The sequence below is a fragment of the Phoca vitulina genome, unplaced genomic scaffold (assembly GCF_004348235.1).
Source record: "Phoca vitulina isolate PV1807 unplaced genomic scaffold, GSC_HSeal_1.0 scaffold4, whole genome shotgun sequence".
In the NCBI taxonomy this organism is placed as follows: Eukaryota; Metazoa; Chordata; class Mammalia; order Carnivora; family Phocidae; genus Phoca; species Phoca vitulina.
Genome location: NW_022589707.1, coordinates 8,189,131 through 8,209,283, shown reverse-complemented (window position 1 = coordinate 8,209,283; position 20,153 = coordinate 8,189,131). Strand labels below are relative to the sequence as shown.

General features: G+C 43.4%; 1 protein-coding gene across 3 annotated transcripts in view; it reads right to left on the bottom strand.

Moving 5' to 3' along the window:
- Window positions 1-17,106, bottom strand: part of ZC3HAV1 (zinc finger CCCH-type containing, antiviral 1) — a 57,002-nt gene extending 39,896 nt beyond the window's left edge. For 2 of the 3 annotated variants that reach the window (XM_032401481.1, XM_032401483.1), the window contains exon 1: window positions 16,384-17,106. In XM_032401481.1, the coding sequence (XP_032257372.1) occupies window positions 16,384-16,691 (308 nt within the window). In that variant the 5' untranslated portion in view covers window positions 16,692-17,106. The remainder of the gene's footprint in view (window positions 1-16,383) is intronic. The other variant, XM_032401482.1, reaches the window with a different exon arrangement.
- Between the last annotated feature and the right edge of the window lie 3,047 nt (window positions 17,107-20,153).

Below are 20,153 nucleotides of genomic sequence, written 5' to 3'. Positions count from 1 at the left end.
GTCCAAGAGAACACGCTCTATGATGATGGAATTGTTCTATAATCTGAGCTTTCCAAATACGGCTACCAAGTACTTGAAACGTAGCTAGTAAGACTTTGGAACTAAATTCTCGATTTTACTTTATTTTAATTAATTTAAATTTGAACAGCCACCTGGGCCTCGTGGCTCCCATCCGGATGGCAGAGACCTGGGTCTTCGGTGTTCAAAGTGTACTGGGAGAACCAGCGGCTCACCATCGCCTGGGAGCTTGTCAGAAATTCAGAGTTTCAGGCCCCCCCCCCGGTTATACTGAATCAAAATCTGCCTTTCAACAACATCCCCAAATGACTTAATGACATTAAGGTCCAAGAAGCACTGATTTAGATGCCCGAGAAACCCTGATGGCAATGTTGTTTTCATTAGACAAAAGTAATTTGTCAGTTATCAGCATCCACATAACAAACTCATTCCTCTTTTTAACTTACATATGCTACCTACAATTATAGCCAAAGTCCTCAGATTTATGGTTTTAATAGTTATTAATATGATGGGATATTAATATTTTCTAGTTTATATGACCATCATCAAATTGTCAGGTGGTTAGGTAATGGCCGATTTTCACTATATAAATAGCATGGCTACAATTACCTTTGTACGAATAACCTTCCATCTTCTACAATATTTTCCTGGGATTTATTCCCTCGGGAGTATTGCCTCAAAGGACACAATAATTTTCTTGGCCGCTTGTTTCATTTTGATCTACTGCTCTCCAGGAAACATACCAACAATCTGTGAGTGTGTCTATTTCCCTGCAAGCACACTAACAAGGAGTTTTATCACTTTTGCTACTTCGGTAGGTATGAAATAGACTTATGCTTTTAATTTGCACTTTCTTTATTAACAAGACTGAAGTATTCCCAAATGTTGGCTTGATGCTTATATTTCCTTACTTAGTCCTTACTTTCCTTACTTCCTATTTGTTTGTATTTGTTAACTGTTTATCTATAGTAGACAATGGTTACTGACCTACAGATTTATAACTGTTCTTTATACTTTTAAAAAATTAATCATTACCAGCCTTGTTTATTTCAAATAGTTTTGCATTTTTTTCCCTTTTTACCAAGAACTTTAATTAAGGTTGCCACTACTAAATTTTTATATGATCAGACCCTTCCAATTTGCCTTTCATAATTTTAGTACTTGAGAAATTAATTCCCCCACCATAGTGGGATAACTATAATATACCATTTTGTTTCACTTGTAAAAGAGATATCTTCAACTATAATTCTTTAAAACATCTGGAGCTTATTATGACAAATAATGTCAGAAAGGGACAGAAATGCTTTACATCAACTTTTCTCAGTAATAATCCTATTCTTTTTTTAAGAGAGTGAGGGAGGAGGAAAGGGACAGAGGGAGGGGGAGAGGGAGAATCTTAAGCAGGTTCCATACCCAGCGCAGAGCCCCATTAGGGGCTCGATCTCACAACCCTAAGATCATGACCTGAACCAAAATCAAAATCAGACACTTGGGGTGCCTGGGTGGCTCAGTCATTAAGTGTCTGCCTTTGGCTCAGGTCATGATTCCAGGGTCCTGGGATCGAGCCCCGCATTGGGCTCCCTGCTCGGTGGGAAGCCTGCTTCTCCCTCTCCCACTCCCCCTGCTTGTGTTCCCTCTCTCGCTGTGTCTCTCTCTGTCAAATAAATAAATAAAATCTTTAAAAAAAAAAAAGAATCAGACACTTAACCGACTGAGCCATCCAGGCACCCTCAATAATAATCCTATTAAATAGGATTCCTTTCTTACTATTCTGTAATTCCGGACTATTGTGTGTTAATCTTGTAACTAACTTAGAACTGTTGGAATCTCTATTGGGATTTTATCCCAATTTTTGGGGATTTTTGGGATTTTTTTGCTTTAAATCTAATACATCTTAAATCTCCTTTGCGCCAGATTTTAAATATTAACGGAATAATTTATCACATCATTGGCTTACTCCTTTTCCAAAAACTCTTTAGTGTGCTTACCTATTATTTTCTCTATGGAAATTTTATTATGGTTTTGTCAATTTCCATAAAAACATCATATTGAGAATCTAATTTGTGTTAACTCCATAAATTAGATCAGATATTATGTCATCTTAACTACATTAATCTTCTGATTCTGAAACAGAAACTGACTCTCCATTTATTCAAGTTCTACTTTTCTTAGGGAGAATTAAAATCTTTCTTTTAATAGTTTTCTTTCATTTCCCAAATATTAAACATTTATCTGTTGCCACTATTTTTTAGTTGTCACTAATGAGCAGAAATGCAAACAACTTTGCAAAATTATCTTACCGAAGCTGATAATTTTTTAATGTAAAGATCTAGATAAAAGTTATTCTCTAAGAATTAATCTTTACAAGTCACTTATTCCAGGGGTGCCTGGGTGGCTCAGTCATTAAGCGTCTGCCTTCAGCTCACGTCATGATCCCGGGGTCCTGGGATCGAGCCCCACATCGGGCTCCCTGCTCTGCGGGAAGCCTGCTTCTCCCTCTGCCACTCCCCCTGCTTGTGTTCCCTCTCTCGCTGTGTCTCTCTCTCTGTCAAATAAATAAATAAAAATCTTTAAATAAAGAAACAAACAAACAAATAAATAAATAAATAGAAGTCACTTATTCTGGGGCACCTGGCTGGCTCAGCCAGTCGAGCATGTGAATCTTGATCTCAGGGTCATGAGTTTGAGCCCCATGTTGAGTGTAGAGATTACTAAAAAAAAAAAAAAAAAAAAAAGGTCACTATTCAAATGCTGCTGTCTATGTGTAAGGCATTTCTGAAACCTGGAATTGCCTTCAGATCTAGCTGTGGAACCTCCTTAAAAAAAAAAAAAAACCACAGAATCAATGACTGTGTCTGCTACCATCTGAGCCCTTAAAACCCAACCAGCCCTCCCATGCACTTGGCTTCATAGAGAAGTCGAGGGCAGCTGATCAGGCTCTGGGAACAGCCTCTACCGTAGCCATTTCCCCAGGGGGGCCTTCTGTGTCTCTGGCACTCCTTGATAAAGCTGATTTCAGCTCTCTCAGCTTGCTTTGGGGTTCTGTGGTTTCAGATACGACTGCTCCCAGCAGTCCCCACCACCCAAGGCCCTCAACAGCTGGGCTAAGTCTCTACCTGATCACTCTTCCCACCCCCCATGGGAAGGGGGAATCTGGAGAGAATCTACAGTTGTTGTTGGTGGGGGGGGGAGGGCTGTCCTCAGCCTCCAGCCCAGGCAGAAAACCTCTCCATCCCCAGATGAATGGGAGACTCATTAACTATAAGGCCCCTCACTCCACTGGCCAGTGCCATTAATGATCCCCTCACTGAACTCTACCTCTGAAACTAATAATATACTATATGTTAATTAATTGAATTTAAATTTAAAAAAATGATCCCCTTGCTATGGAGCTGAAAATGACCTTCTGTCTCAGAGATACATGACAACTGTTACTGAAAAGGAATTTAGTAATCTTTGCTTTCTCTTCAGCGTCCAACGCAGACATCCCGCCCCGGGTGCCATGACTTATGGCCCCTCTCTTATGGCGAAATTAGGATCGTAGAAGAGGACCCAGCCACTCTCCAGGTCACAGCTAGATGCAGCAATGGTCCTACCTGTCCTGGCTGAGGAGGAGTAGGGCACTTCCAAGGTCCCTGAAGTCAACATTTCCTTTAAATAACTAGAGGCCACCAGGCAGCCTAATGGTTCTGTCTGGAGCCCTGAGTCTCTAGGCTTTTCCATGCTCACCCAAGACACTCATGCCTGGCACTGCACTGGCTGGGTCCTTGCGGCAGCCTGTCTGAACGCTCAGTTTCACTTGTCATTTCTCACATTCACCCTCAGGCAAACTGCTCATTCCTCTAGATCCGGGACACTCACCCTGCACCCAGCTTCAGTCTGCAACATCTATGTCTAGCCTTGGTCTCTGACTGGCAGCCTCCTCCCCGGGAGGCCCTACTCCATTTTCCCACATTCCCTAGACTGCTCCCCACTTCTCAGAGGCTTTTGCTTTGCCCTAATTTCAGCATATTGGTCAGCCACGAGGGTGGGGCAGTTTGTGCTCACCTATTTGGGAGTAAGCCCGGGAGGACAAAAACCCAGGTTTATTACATGTTTACTAAGTGACAGGAACTCTGCATCTGTTATTTAATAAGTAACATGGTACGCCTATGAAGAAGCAGTTTACTTTTTACTTTGGTAAACTGAGGCTGATAAAATGAGATATCAAAAAAAATAAAATGAGAAATCCAAGGTAACTCAAATAAAAGGAAGATCTGATAAATGAACCCCAATCTCAAAGAAAACAACAAAAAACAAAAAACAAAACCTAATCTGGAAAAACAAAAGCAGATCAAAACTTTTCCAAACCAAAAGGGGGGGGGAGAAGAAAAAAAAAAGCCCTTCTGGATTAAAGCACTGTTCCCCAGCACTCAACGGAAAATGGAGAGCAGAGTACAAGGAGAGCGAATGCACGTGACTCCGGTCAAGGTGGGGGCAGGCACACAGCAAATGACAAACTACTTCTTAGGACTGGCATTGGGCAGACAAGTTCAGCAGAACCGGTCACCGTTAGGGCTTGACGGAAGTCATGTTTTAGGTTTAAGGTGGCAGAAGCTTCCTTCCCACATTCTGCTGATCATTCTGCCCCAGCTCCAGGTCCCTAATATCCACCAGGAGGCTTCAGTCTGGAAACAGCAGGAAAATCTGCCATGACTTCCTCGGGTTCGCTAAGTCAGTTTCTCAAAGTGAGGTACCCAGACTAGCATCCCTGGGAGGCTGTCAGAAATGCAAATTCTCAGGCCCCTCCCAGACCTACTGGCTGGGTCTCAAACTCTAGGCGTGCGTCAGAATCGTCTAGAAGGTTTGCTAGAACACAGATTGCTGGGCTCCACCCCCAGAGTTTCTGATCAGTAGGTCTGAGGTGGGGACTGAGGATTTGCATTTCTAACAAGTGCCCAGGTGATGCTGTTGTCTGACGGGACCAGGACTCCACTTGGGAGGATGGAGACTCAAGCTGTCTTCTCCAACGAAGGACAATGGGATCTGCAGAAGGCGGGCGCACAGCCACAGGGACTCCCCACCTCCCGGCACAGAGAAGAGCTCTCCTACAAACCATTAGGAACCGCCCAGGGGAAAGCAAGTGTTTGCAGAATTCTGCCTGCTCTTGGAGCAGATAAACCTCAAACAGTGTGAGCTGGGAAAGGAGACGATAACTTTTTTTAAAAAAAAGAGCAAAGATGGCCTTGAAAGAATGTAATTGTCTCAGTTTTGGGAATCTCTGGCCAAAGCCTAAAAACAAATGACCTTTTCACTTTTCTCTTCCAGCCACAGAACAAAATGTTATTTTAACCCTGCCAATAAATCCTCCCCCGCACCTCAGATGAGGTCTGGGCAATAGAGTGGCTCTCATCCCTGGCTACACACAATAATCAACTGGGGGGTGTTTAGAAATACCTAAGCCTAACCCTCAGAGACTGATTTAATTTGACAGGGGGTGGCAGGTGATTCTACCGTGCCGCTGGAGCTGAGAATTGCTAGTTGGACTCGTCAGATCAGAGTCTAAGCTAGGTTCCTGAACTAGATGGTCACCTCGGAGCTCTTGTGCTTCCCAAGCTGGTAAACACAGAGCCAGCTCTGGGCTCCACAACCAGACCCATGGGGAAAAGATAACAACCTAAGTGAAAGTCTTGTTTTTCTGACAGTAATTTGTCTCAAAATACCCCTCCCCTTCTCCACTCACCCCTTCTGCTCCCCAACACCTTGTGGGCAGGGGTTGATAAAAACAAAGACAGAGTTGATTTGTACAGAAAACAGGAAATAGCTCACTACACTATAAACCAGGTGAAAAAGGAACGAGGACGTGTGAAAGATAAAATCTAGAGAACGCTGGTCTAAAGAGGAAAATGTCACTGATCGAAAACAACCGTAATGAAGTATTATTTCAAAGCCATGAGACTCCCATTCCCTATGTTTGTATGGCTGATGTTCAAGGTTAAACTGCCAGGCTACTAGAGGTAGGGGTGGCTCAGTGAATCTGGGAGCTGTGATGAGAGTGGGCCAATAGATAGCACGGAAGCAGGACAAGGAACGGTCTGGGGGAAGAGGAGCTGAAGAAAGGAGCCGATTCGAACCACAACTGCACTACCTGGAACCTACAAGGTGCAAAGAAGAGAAGGCCAGCCAACTGCGGCCACAGGGCAAGCTCCAGGTGCACCTGCCAAAGGCCGTGGCCCTGGGGACGGAATGCACCCGGTTGGCTGCAAGACTCTGGGCAGCAGAGGGCAATAGGAGAGGAACAGGCCTGTGGAGGATGGGAGGGGTGGGGGCTCCGAGGCCCTGTGTGTAGTCTATTGTACCAAGAGTGGGGCACCCAGAAATCATCTCTCTGTTACTGCAGACAACGCCTCCCATCTCCAGCGCTCCCAGTTAGTGTTGCCCATTATAATCACCTAAGGACTTCTAAAAAAATCTCAGTGCCCAAGCCATACGCCAGATCCATTAAAACAGAATCTGTAGGGGGAGGAGCCGGGCTTCAGGATTCTTTTAAAGACTCCTCAAGTGATTCCAATGGGCAGCAAAGTTTGGGAACCGTCACCCTAAGTCCACATCAGGACTGAGAAAAAGCATAAGAAGTGAAGAGTAAAGCATTCAGGGGTGGTGGTGGTTTTGCCAGAATCTTGATGATTAGAAAAAGGGAGCCCCCAAGATCCTCCTTCCCTTCTGCCCCTGCCATACTCCCCAACTTCAATCCCTTTGGAAGTGAAGAGGAAGATTCATATAGACTAGAGAGAAAGATTAATAAACTGTTTAATGGTGGTTTGAAGATTACTTTAGTGGGAAAGAAAGGGGCAGAAGCCTCTAGAACAGCCTGTTTGCCATCAAAAGCTTATGCTCAATAAATATTTGTTGATGGAGTGGCAAGAATGCCCCATGTTTCCTGTATGTCTTGTGGTTCTATCATAGAAAAGTAACATGTCACCCTAACCTTGGAGAAAGCAACACTTTTTTTCAACTTCTGTTCACTCTGCACTAAAGAATCCATCCCATTTCTCTTTTATGCACTCAAAGTTTGAAGCCACATAAAACCCTGCTTTTGAAATCTGCCAGGAAGCACACCCTTGCAAAAGAATGCTTAGGGTGAGGGTGAAAATGCAGATCCCCAGGCCCAATCCACCCCCCCCCCCCCCCACCAAACCAGAATCTCTGATGTGGGACATGGAAATCTGCGCTGTAGTAAGCTCTCCCTAAGTGATTCAGATATATATCAAAGTTTGAGAAGTACTGCTCCAAAGCTGGCTACCTACTATACCCCAGGGGCTACCCAAAAACTGATACCTCAGAGTACAGGAAAAAAACTGTTACAACTCTTTATATACATATTTTTACTTAAAAAAGTAAAAAATTATTGCCTGGGCTATAAGAGGCGGAGAAGTAGAGGGGATCAACTGGTTAACTCAGAAGGTGCACAAGATAACCTTTAGAACTAATAGAAATTTTCATTTTTCTTTTTCTAATAGAAATTTTCTGTATCTTGGTCATGGTGATGGTTACATGGGTGTATATCCATTTATCGAGACTCTTCAACCTGGATACTTTAAATGGGTACATTTTACTGTATGTAAATCATAGAAAGTTGATTTTAAAGTTTTATAAAAGATAAAAAAAATGAGTCACTTTAATATTTATTATCCAAATTAAGAGTTATATGTTAGTTACATGATTTTTAAATAAATATACACATAATAGGAATACACGCTCAAAATGTTCTCTTCTGAGAGGGGTGAAGAACGAAAATGTTTGGAAACTACCCCCTCCCCCCAGGCGACCTGATGCTCTGAGTTGGTCTGAAACGGATGAAAGTCTTTCTCAGCGTGGAGGAGCGAAAAGGATGTCGAAACAGGGCTCCACTCTCTCCCCAAAACCTGTACCCAGCTCCTCTGCTCCTACTTGTTTAAACTGACTCCTCATTGGGCCTGAAATCCTAGGTACTCCTGGATTCTTTTCCTCCTTTTCCACCCCCATCCTGGGGCCTTGCCAATTCCAGAATAGTGGGTAGGTAAAGATCAAAGATACCTGTTTGGAAGCAAACATAGTCAGGAGCAGTAAGCAAATTAGAACCCTTTTACAGAAGGAAAACAACCCTGTATTTGTTTTCTCTGTTCACTTCTGCCATCTCTCTATTATGTGAAAAGTAGAAAATATTTTGTTATCAGATGCTTCTTTGTCCCTTACTCAACATTTTATCAAGATTCACAAGATCACTTACGATGTCGTTACATCTCTTAGCTTAATTTCTGCAAAAAGCGGCAGGAATTCAAAATCAGATTCGGCCAAGTGAAAATAAACATGAAGCAAATCTAAAAAGAGAATAAAAATTCCCAAATGATTCTTGTGGGGCACACGCCCCCTCTGGCCCCTGATGTCACAGAAAACCCAACAGCTAGACTCCACGGACAGAGCACACTCAGTAACTGAAGGAACTTCTAGGAAGACTCCTCTTCGGCAAATACACCACACGTATGACATGTAACGTGAAAAGTAAAAGGCAAACCTTTAAAACAGTAAGCTAAGTAAAAGAAGCCACACAATGGGACAAATACTGTATGATTCCATTTATAAGAAACCTCCAGAATAAGGCAAATCTATGGAGACGACAAGTAGATTAGAGGTTGTGGTGGGGGAAGGGAGAGGGGAGAACAGGATGACTGCTGATTGGTGTAGGGTTTCTGTTTGGGCTGAGGAGAATGTTCTGGAACCAGAGAGTGGTAATGATTGCACAACATCATGAATGTACTTATTGCCATTGAACTGTACACTTTTTATTTTTTTCCAGTTTGGAGGTCATTCCTCTTTTTTGTTTGTTTTTAATTTTAATTCCAGCATGGTTAATACACAGGGTTATATTAGTTTCAGGTGTCTGTTCTAGTGATTCAACAATTCTATCCATTACTCAGTGCTCATCAAGATAAGTGTGAACTTTGCACTTGAAAATGGTAAAAAAATAAAATAAAATAAAGATTATCCCAAGCAAAAATAAATAAAGCACTAAGACGACAAAAAAACGCAAAAATGGAAATAAGAGGCAACTGCTAAGAGTTAGATGCCAAGTAAGACAAACTGAAAATATGAGCATTAGGTCTTAAAATGGCTAGAGACCCAGAAATATATAAAGAATTAAAACCACAGTGAGGTACGATTTCGCATTGCTTGTATCGGCACAAATTTTAAAGGGCTGATGATGTCCCCCCCCAGGTGGGCTTGCAGATGTTTGCTGCATCCTCCTTTGCCCAGCAAAGCAATAAAGCTATTGTACCTCTTCCCACCCCTCCTCACCTGCACCACCGCCCCCCAAAAAAGGCCGATGTTGTCAAATGGCGAGGATATGAAGCAAGTAAATGCTCATATTCTTCCGATGGGAGTAAAACCCGGTATACATACTTGGAAAACAATTTGGTATTATAAACCTAAAGATAAATCTACTAGTAGATACCTAGGGAACTCTTGCACATGTACACAAGGTGAGATGTACCATAATATTCAATACATCATGGTTTCTAATACCAAAAAATTAAAAACAGTCTAAATTTTGATAATAAGAAAAATTGATATATAAATGGCACACATTCATACAAAAGAAAGCTATACATTTGAAAGAACTAAAGCAGTCCCTCTCCTAAAAAGTGTGGGACTCAGGGCAAGATAAAATGGAAGTCCATGCACCAAGCACCTAAACATTTAAAAGTACAAAATCAAGCTACGAAATGGTTCAATAAAATATGTTCTGTCTTCCCATCTTGGGACGCCTGGGTGGCTCAGTTGGTGAAGCGTCTGCCATGATCCCAGGGTCCTGGGATTGAGCCCTGCATCATCATCATCATCATCATCATCATCATCATCATCATCATCGGGCTCCCTGCTCAGTGGGGAGCCTGCTTCTCCCTTTCCCTCTGCCTGCCACTCCCCCTGCTTGTGCTCTCTGGCTCTCCATCAAATAAATAAAATCTTAAATAATAAATAAATAAAATACGGCCAGAACTAGGACTGTAAAGCAGAGGGCCCAGGGCAGAAGTCCAACTTGTCCAGGTCTCAAGATGGTACAGAAACACAAACAAGGCTCTGTACATTAGGAGTGAGTCTCAGAATCATCATGCTGTGCACACAAAAGCAAATAAATCAAGTATTTGCACACCTAGTATCGATATCATTTATAGGCTTGAAAACAGGGAAAACAATACTAAATATTGCTTAGAAATACATGCATATAGTAAAAAAAAAAAAATAAATGTATGGGAAAAATAAAAACCAAATGCAGAGTAGTATCAGTAGGATTGTAAATTGGAACACCACTATGGAAAACGGTACAGAGATTCCTCAAAAAATTAAAAATAGAACTACCGTATAATCAGCAATCCCACTTCTAGGTATATATCCAAAAGAAAAGACATCATTGTCTCAAAGAGTTATCTGCACTCCCATGTTCAGTGCAGCATTATTCACAACAGCCAAGACATGGAAACAACCTAAACGTCCATCAATAAATGAATGGATAAAGAAAATGTGGGATATAGACACAGACATAGATATATAGATATACAAAGGAATATGTATGGGACACCTGGGTGGCTCAGTCGGTTAAGTGTCTGCCTTCAGCTCAGGTCGTGATCCCAGGGTCCTGGGATCGAGCCCCGCATTGGGCTCCTTGCTCAGTAGGGAGCCTGCTTCTCCCTCTGCCCGCTCCCCCTGCTTGTGTTCCCTCTCTCTGACAAATAAATAAATAAAATATTTTTTTAAAAAAAGGAATATGTATGATTCAGCCATAAAAAGAAAGAAATCCTGCCATTTGCAACAACATGGATAAAGCTAAAAGACATTATACAGATAGACAAATATTGTATGATCTCTCTTGCATGTGGAATCTAAAAAGTCAAGCTCACAGAAAGTAGAATGGTGGCTGCCAGGGACTAGACTGGGGGGTGGGAGTAATACAGGATATTGGTCAAAGGATGCAAATTTTCAGTTATAAGATGAATAAATTCTGGAGATCTAAGGTACACCATGGTGGCTATAATTTATACTTGAAATTTGCTAAGAAAGTTGATCATAAGTGTTTCCACCATCAAAAAAAAAAAAAAAAGGAGCAAATAGATGAGGAGATAGATAGGTTAATTAGCTTGATTGAGGAAATTATTTCACAATGTATACATATATCAAAATATCACAGGGACTCCAGGCTGGCTCAGTCCGTGGAGCATGAGGCTCTTGATCTCAAGATCTGGAGTTTGAGCCCCACTTTGGGGGTACAGATTACTTAAAAAAAATAAAAACAAAATATCACATTGTATACCTTAAGTATATACAATGTTTCTTAGTCAATGACACCTTATTAAAGCTTAAGAGAAAAAAAGAACAGTATTTAAGATGGGGGAGATGATCAAGAAAGGGAATTCAGGGGCGCCTGGGTGGCTTAGTCGGTTAGGCGTTCGACTCTTGATATTAGCGTGGTGAGTTCAAGCCCCATGGTGGGCTCCACGCTGGGCATGGAGCCTACTTTAAAAAAAAAGAGAGAGAGAGAATTCGGGGGGAGGGTTAAATGAGTAATATTGTATTTCTGAAGCTGATTCATGAGTACACAGATAACTCATTGGATGCTTTATATATTTTCATAAGACTTAAATATCACATAATAAAAACTTTAAAGAGAAAATTCTTTTAAAATGAAAACAATAAGATATCATTTTATGCCCTTGGAATTGGCATAAATTAAAAAAAGTCTGATAATACCAAGGGCCAGCCAGCCATAAGATGGGAAACTGGGACTCTCAAACATGAAACTATTTCTCAGAATCTGGAAAAGTTGAAGCTGTGCAACCATTCAGCCCAGCAATTCCATTTCCTAATGATCTGTCTACTCTGGAGAAGCATCAAGAGACATGCATATTCTTGGCAGCATGGTTTACTACAGCAAAAACCTGGAAATATCCCAAATGACCATTCCTGGAGCAAGAGGTACTGAACTGTGCTATAAATCGCAGGATGAAATACTATATAGCTGTTAAGATGAATAAATTAGATCCTTATGTATCAACAGGAATAGATCCCCAAAACATAACATTGAATAAAAATTCTCAAATATATAAAACAAAACTACATTTTGTACATGGATCCAAACATGTATGTGAGGAAATTATAGAATCATGGAGGGGCAGAACACACACCATAATCCTGGTAGAGGTTGCTCCTGGGGAGAGAAGGGAACGAGACTAGGAAATAGAAAATGATTTTCAGCCTGTTATGGTTTTTATTTTATTTTAAAAGATAAGCAAAAATGAAAGGCATAAATATTTCTTTATTCTGGGAGGTGAGTTGTAAGCTTATTTATCTTGTATTTTCTTTTATATAACTTTTGTTATATTACATATTCAGAATACATATAAATACTCTGATTCTTGTTATATTATTCCGTGTGGGGCGCCTGGGTGGCTCAGTCAGTTAAATGTCTGCCTTTGGCTCAGGTCATGATCTCAGGGTCCTGGGATCGAGCCCCACATCCGGCTCCCACCTCAGCGGGGAGCCTTCTTCTCCATCTCCCTCTGCCATTCCCCCCCCCCCCCCCGCCCCCTGCTTGTGCTCTCTGGCTCTCTCTATCTCTTTGTCAAATAAATAAAATATTTTTTTAAAAAAAATATTATTCTTTGCAATTTGGACTTTTTTCCCCCCAATTTATTAAATAGTCAATTAAACCTCTCCCCCATCTACCCACCCCACCTAAAGTTACAATTAATCAAACAGGAAAGGCATACAAACAGGAAAGAGCCCAGAGGAAACACCCACATTGGCAAAAACCGCAAAGCTACTTGAAAACACTAGACAGCCGGCTTCACACAGTTAAACAGTCATGCTTGCAAACACACACACACACACACAAACACACACACACACACACACACACATACAAAGCAAAAAAACAAAATAAACCCACTCAACTTTAATTCATGAAAGGTCCTACCTTCACACAGCTACTTCACCACACAAGTAGCTCGTTAAGAAATCGTGCAGATGAATCTGGGTTCAACAACTCTGCCATCTATCTGCTCTGTGGCGGGCACATTTCTAAACAGCTCTGGGTCTGAGTTGCTTTATATTAAGATGGGATTTATAATATCTACCTCAGGAGCCAGGGTAAAGATTATCTTGGATACCATCTCTAAAGTTCTTACCATAGTGCTTGATACATAGTTATTTGTTCACTAAATGGTAGTCATTGTTTGCATCAGAACTGGGATTAGAACTCCATGTGTGGGCATATATTTCGGCAAAGCAAATTGAAACATCCAAACTGATGTATCAAAACAAGCCAATACCCAACACTGAAGCAAGCACTGTTGACTAACATGTATAGCTAAAAGCAATGTAAGAGGGGCGGCCTGGGACATGATCGCAGGGTTCTGGGATCAAGCCCCCCTCCCCCCCGCCCGGCAGATTGGGCTCCCTGCTCAGCAGGGAGCCTGCTTCTCCCTCTCCGTGCCACTCCCCTTGCTTGTGCTCTCTCTCTCTGTCAAATGAATAAATAAAATCTTAAAAAAAAATTCTTTTTAAATGAAAGCAACGTAAGAAAGACCAGAACTGCAGGATAGATAGGAGAAGTCCTATTTATGAATATAAAGGAATTTTTATATAAAGCAATATAAAGGAAATTTTATAAGTCCAGCAAAATGCAAACTGTCCTCAGGCAATTGATATGAGTATCAATTGGTCAACAGATTCCATTAACCTGTAATCCACAAAGAAAGTCCTTAGACTCCTACATGTCAAGTTTTAGAAGATTTTATACATTTCTAAGAAGGGGGGAATATTTTTAAAACATACTTGGGGAAAAAACATATTTTGTAGGTTTTGAGTCAAAAAAAATTCTCCCAAGGGCCCTATTATGAGGACACAATACACTTTAATGGATTAAAAATTTGTAATTCTCTAATTCAAAAGTGATGAAAAAGGAAAGAAAAAATACAACTAGACCAATAAATGTAAGAAGTAAGAATTTATCACTTCACTAAAAGAAAAAAAAAAAACTTTAATGAATTCCCCAGAGGATCCATCCAAACTTGAATAGACCAAATTATCCCTGTCTTATATCTCCCCTTTTTAAAATACATAAAAGTGCTGGTTAACAACCCAGTTTAGCAGTTTAAAATGGTTTTCATGTTTCAAACCACACACACAAAAATACCATAATAATATTCATAAAACAAAAAAAAATAGTTTCTAAAAAAACTAAAACTAAAACTAAGTGTCTAAACATATTGTGTATAAGAAATTGAAAGTTTATAAATATATTGGATATGTAACATATTTAAACAATTATGGATTATGTCTCTGCAGGTTTCTTCCTGAAACTTATAATTCCTATTATAAGACAATCAGGGAAATTTGAATGCCAACCGTATTATTAGGATTATATTAACATTGTAACTGTAAAAAATTGTGATTGTTGTACTGTGTCCTTACTCTTTAGAGATACTGAAGAATTTATGGAACACATAATCTCTGGGATTTGGCTTAAGATAACATGTTAGGAGTTCGGGACAGGGATGGGGAGAGGGAAATAAATGAAACAAGACTGGCCTTATTTTGAAAACTGTTGAATCGAAATGATGGGTACATAGCAGTTCATCATTCTCTTTTCTCTACTTTAGTATATTTTGAAAATATCTAGAGTAAAAAATTAAAATATAACAGGTATATGTATTTAAAACTAAAAGCCAACACTAGTTGAAGAATTTTTAGTAACAACAGAAAAGCACCAAAAAAAAAAAAAGATAAATCCTTCCAACTCTCTTGTTATTCAATATAGTACTAAATTGTTCCTTCCCTTTTTCTCCTCCACCCCCAGCCCTCCTTTCCTCCTCCCAGATTTCCTGGGTTGCCGTGACTTAGAGGATTCCCTATGTACTAATTCATAATTTACCAAAACTTAGAAACAGACTTTCAAATTGGTGCCTCACAACATATTCAATAAATATTTTTTAAATAATGGAGCACATTCAGCACTTTTTAAAAATTCTACCATTTTGTCCTTTAAAAAATGTCTTAAATATTATCCCCTCTACTTCATCCATTTAAAACACCGGTCTTTTGTATGCTTTACTACATATACTGCGGGTGAGTAATCCAAAGGTTTTTGCTAACAAGCACAAGATCAAAAGATTGATGGCCACCATTTTGGACACCAACTTAAAGTTTTTAAGGAGGGGCCAAATGTGAAAAGTAGTATATCAAGAAAAATAATTGAGTAAAAATGCACAGGGACAGAAAAGACGGGGAGAAAGACTATGGTCAGAGGGAATCATTCCCTAATTGAACAAGCATTCAATCAGAAGTGGGATGGGATGGGGGAACCCAGCAGGAAGTGGGTGGGAGCCCTCAAGAAAAAGGCTTGGTGATGAAAGTATTGTGAAGGGTGAAGAAGGGCTTGGGGCAGTGCCAGAGACCCTGCCCTCGAGGAAAGAAGATGAGTGTGACTGATGGGCAGCATATTCAGGTACAGATGTTGCTCGGACAGTGGGAGAGGAAGAACCCAGACGTAGCAAGAAGGCGGAGGCAGCCGATAGACACATGGAAGCCATCTTTGTAGATGTGACAGCTGAACCCAAGGGAGTGAGCTCTCTTCGGGAGAGACTGGGAAGACAGGTCAAAAGGCTTAACCCAAACCTCGGGGCACACTATATTTAGGAGGCAAAAAATGAACAAGTAGAAACCCAGAAGAGGCTGCCTGAGACATACGGCGCACTCTTTCAAAGTGGTCCCAAGAGCGGGCAGGGGCGCTGGGAGTGGACACTACTTCATCGGTAACCCTGAAGAAGATCATTCTGGTCAGGGGTGCGGACTAGCTTCAGAGATCAGAAAAGTGATAATGAGGGGCACGGGGATGGCTAGGAGTGGAGGGCCAAGCGCAGGGCCAGCTCGCTGCGGTACAGACAATCCGGGTGCGGAGGGCGCAACGCGCCTAGGGACGCCGGTAGCACATCGAGAAGGACTCAAGATTCTACACAGTGGAGGCATTTTCCTTCGTTCCCAAACCTGCCTCTAAATGCCCTAGACCCAGGCTGACCCAAAAGTGCTGCATTCCTCTGGGGGTGGGGAGTTAAGCGTGGTCCTCCCCGGGGGGATATGGCGTTAGCCAAATTCGAGGACGGGTCTGGAGGCGCTGGACGGAAGGGAACCGCCAAGAGCAGAAGCGCGGGCGGAGCAGGGGAAGCAGAGAGGCGCGAGACTGGAGGGACGAGGTCCCCACGAGGGCGCCCCCCTCGCGGGGCAGCAGTCCTGACACCGCTCCTAGACCCGGGCCCTGGGAAGCCGCCGCCCCTCCCCTCGCCGTGCACTCACCGCTCCGACTGCGAATAGTTGCACCGGCCCAGCAGGTTGAGCTTGCAGAGGTGCAGGTCTTCGCAGGGTCTCTGGCAGAACTTGCGACGGCAGACCCGGGCTCGGGTGGTGGCCACCACGGACCGGGTGACCCCTTCCTTGTCGCCGGTCTCCAACACCACGAAGCGGTCGGGCCCAGCCTCTTCCAGCACCTCGCGGAGCTGCCCCTCGGAGAGCCTTATCTCTTCGAGCAGCGCGTCCAGGGCCATGCGGCCCCCGTGGGCGCACAGGATTTTGGTGATGAAGCAGCACACCTCCGGGTCCGCCATGGCGCGCGGCGCTCGCGGGCCGGGGCGCGGGACTCTGCTCCGGGGAGAATCGAAACTTACAGGAGTCCGGGGGCGGGCGCGGGGGCGGGCGCGGGCGGTGCTCGGCCAGGCGCGCCCCGGGCGAGCGAGGGCGAGCTCCTCGCAGCCGTTAGCTGAACCCAGCGGTTTCGCTTTCCCGCTCGGCCCTGGGTCGGGAGGCCAGAACTCACCAGCCCGATCCCGGTGTCAGACTGCAAGCCAACCGCGACGGCAGCCGAATGGAAAGAAAGCGAACGGCGCGCGCAGTTCTGCGGGCCACCGCCGCACCGCCCGACCCCTCGCTCGCTTCTGCGCTCCGCGAGGGTGACGTTCCCCAGCTGGGCACGGCGAGGCTTCTTCCGAAAGAAGAGAAACTAAAACTGATCTGGGGCTCTGGTGGAGTTTTTATAAGCCAGCCCAAGCAGCGAATGACGCGAGTCTTGGGAGCCCCCTTGAGGAGGTTTCAGTTCTCCACCCCACCCATTCCGGGAAAGCACGGACCCTAGCGAGCGCTCGCGCGGAGCTGGGCGCCCTACCTCCGCAGTAAGCTGATCTTCTCAACGACTCCAAAGCTTAGATACTATTATCCTCAATCTGTACTTGAGGAAGTAACTTGAGCAAACAGAGCCATCAAGGTGGAACCTGGATGCTACCCGAGGTTCCCCATATCTGGCCCCCACGCCCCAGATCGTGGTCCGCCCGGCCAGGACCGATATGCACTTTCTCCCCCAGCACCATGCCCTCTTAAAGAACAGCGATGATTGCTCTCTCTCTCTCTCTCTTTTTTTTTTTTTTTTTTTTTTGCCTTTTTAAGAGCTTTTAGAAGAAACACTTCTTGACACTTTCTTGCCTGCCTTCGATCGGTAATACGGGTGCCGCAGGTACCACTTAATTCCCAACAGCAAATGGTCACAGGCATACTTAGTCGTATGCCAAGATCTCAGGTAGGTTCCTCTCTTTAGATATTTGGACAAGGCCTTATCCCTTGTGGAGACCCTCTTGGACTCCCAGGGTCGGTATCAAGATTATTTTAAAGTGAAAACATTTGAGCTACAGAAGTTGCATAAAGAAATTTTATCTGAAATTCTCTTAATCTCATAGCAGAGCCTCCTGAAGACTCAGCTACTATTAACCCCCTTCAAAGGGAGCTTCCTGCTAATTCAGCTGCCCAGTAGAGACAGACTGCCCACTCCATTAACATCAGAAAGCCCAGTAGAACCTTCTATACTCTCCCATTGAAGCCCTAAAATAAACTCTTTTGTTAAATTGAGATATATAAACTTTAGCTATTCCAGGCCTTTTCCATTACTGGGAGCTCCCCCCACCTCCCAAAGTGAAAATAAACCTTGTCTTTTCTCCTGTTAATCTGTCTTTTGTCAGTTAATTTGCAGATCCCCAACCACTATATCCAAGTTGGAAGAGGAAACAGGTTTTCCTCCCAACACTCTCCCAAGTAAAAGAAGGGTCATTGATCAAATAGGGTTTTTTTTGTAATGATACAATTCAATTATCAACTTAGAAATTCTTCAAAATGGGAGTGCCTGGCTAGCTCAGTTGGAGGAGCATGCGGCTCTCTTTTTTTTTTTTTTTTTTTTTAAGATTTTACTTATTTATTTGAGAAAGAGAGAGCACAAGAGGGGAGGAAGGTCAGAGGGAAAGGGAGAAGCAGACTCCTCGCTGAGCCTGGAGCCCGATGCGGGGCTCCATCCCGTCCTGGGATCACGACCTGAGCTGAAGGCAGACACAACCAACTGAGCCACCCGAGTGCCCCAAGCATGCAACTGTGGATCTCAGGTGGTGGGTTTGATCCCAACTATGGGTGTAAAGATTACATAAATAAATAAAATTTTTTAAGAAAGAAATTATTGAAAATGATCAACAGAAATTCTGTTTGGTATTTCATGGTAGATGAACTGTGTCTGTCAAGAATAGAAAACTTTGGCATGAAAGCCAGCCAAATGTGGGGCCCACACAGGATCATCTGACTTTTTGTTCCCTCTAGCCATTACTTCCATAATTGCCTTTAATCCACTTGGCCTTATTTGTGTTCTAATAGGTTCCCAGGACTGGGCTTTCATTATCAAATAAATTCAACATAGCATTTTCCATGTAGCCCTTACATTAGTTAGTCGCTCTGAACATGCAGAAGTTTAAAAAAATAGTTCCTGCCCCCAAAAACATGTCAAAGACATGAAAAAAAATAGTTAAACATAAGGGAATCAGTGGTTAAATGCTGCAGTGGGTATATAGGAGAATGGAGAAGGAAGAGTTTGGAAGAGTGGAGAAGGAAGGATTGGCTAGAAAGGTTGGGAAGAGAGGTCTAAAATTCTCAATTTGAATCCATGAAAAACAATATGAGGGATTGTGGGAAGGGAAAAGGCAGACATTTGGGGAAATTTTAAAATGTGTGCTGTCACAATTTGGGTTCCAAGAAGCAAGATACTGATAAGGAATTAAGAGTACAGATGATCCCTGGGATGTAACACCAGAGAAAGTCAAGGAAAAAAGCAGAAATGGTTCCAGGGAGCTGTCAGACAAGGATACAGACCTGACAAAGTCGTCCAGCCCACCCAGGAGCAGGAGTCTAGCATTGGGCAGAGAAGCCTAAGCCCTTGTACCACTATCCTGCTCAGTCATGGCTGGCTCAGTCACTGGAGAAGAGCGTGACTTGAGCTCAAACCCTGGAGCAGATCCTGAAGGAGTTAAAACTGGAGGCTCTCAGCTAAACACATCTTCTTGCAGTTGGGCAGCAAGCCCTGACTTGACGGGGGCGTCTGAGGGACACACATGTCCACTCTAGTCCACCCTGCACACCACGTGGATCTATTTCTCTGTCCATATTCAGGGAACAGCTCCTTCAGGGCTCTCAGGGGCCACTCTCCCTGAAAGGAAACTTTCATCCTCAACTCCCACCTTAGCTTCCCTGGATGAGTACCCCAAGTCCCAGTGCCTAAGGGATCCGAGCACCTTCTCAGGCCACGGTTACAGTTCTTGCCTTTCTTCACAGTCACAGTTGGGCAAAAGAGTGCCAACTGACACCCAGAAAAGTCACCAGAGTCCATACATAGTCCTCCCTGTTCCCACTGTCTAATAGGTGCCCTAGCTCTTCCCACTGATGGGGTCAATGACCTCTGATACGGCAGGGATTCTTTGTCTTACCTGCTAGTCTCTGACCATTAGGAGGCCAAAGTGCTTGGTAGCAACCATAACTTGCAGTCCAATGGGAACTTTGCTGTGCCCCAGGTAAGAACATGCCCCCTTTGGGAACCAAGACCTCTAACTCTGCAGAGCCCAGAGTTGTGGGGACAAAGAAGCCCACTGGGGGGGGCGCCTGGGTGGCTCAGTCGTTAAGCGTCTGCCTTCAGCTCAGGTCATGATCTCAGGGTCCTGGGATCGAGCCCCACATCGGGCTCCCTGCTCCGCGGGAGGCCTGCTTCTCCCTCT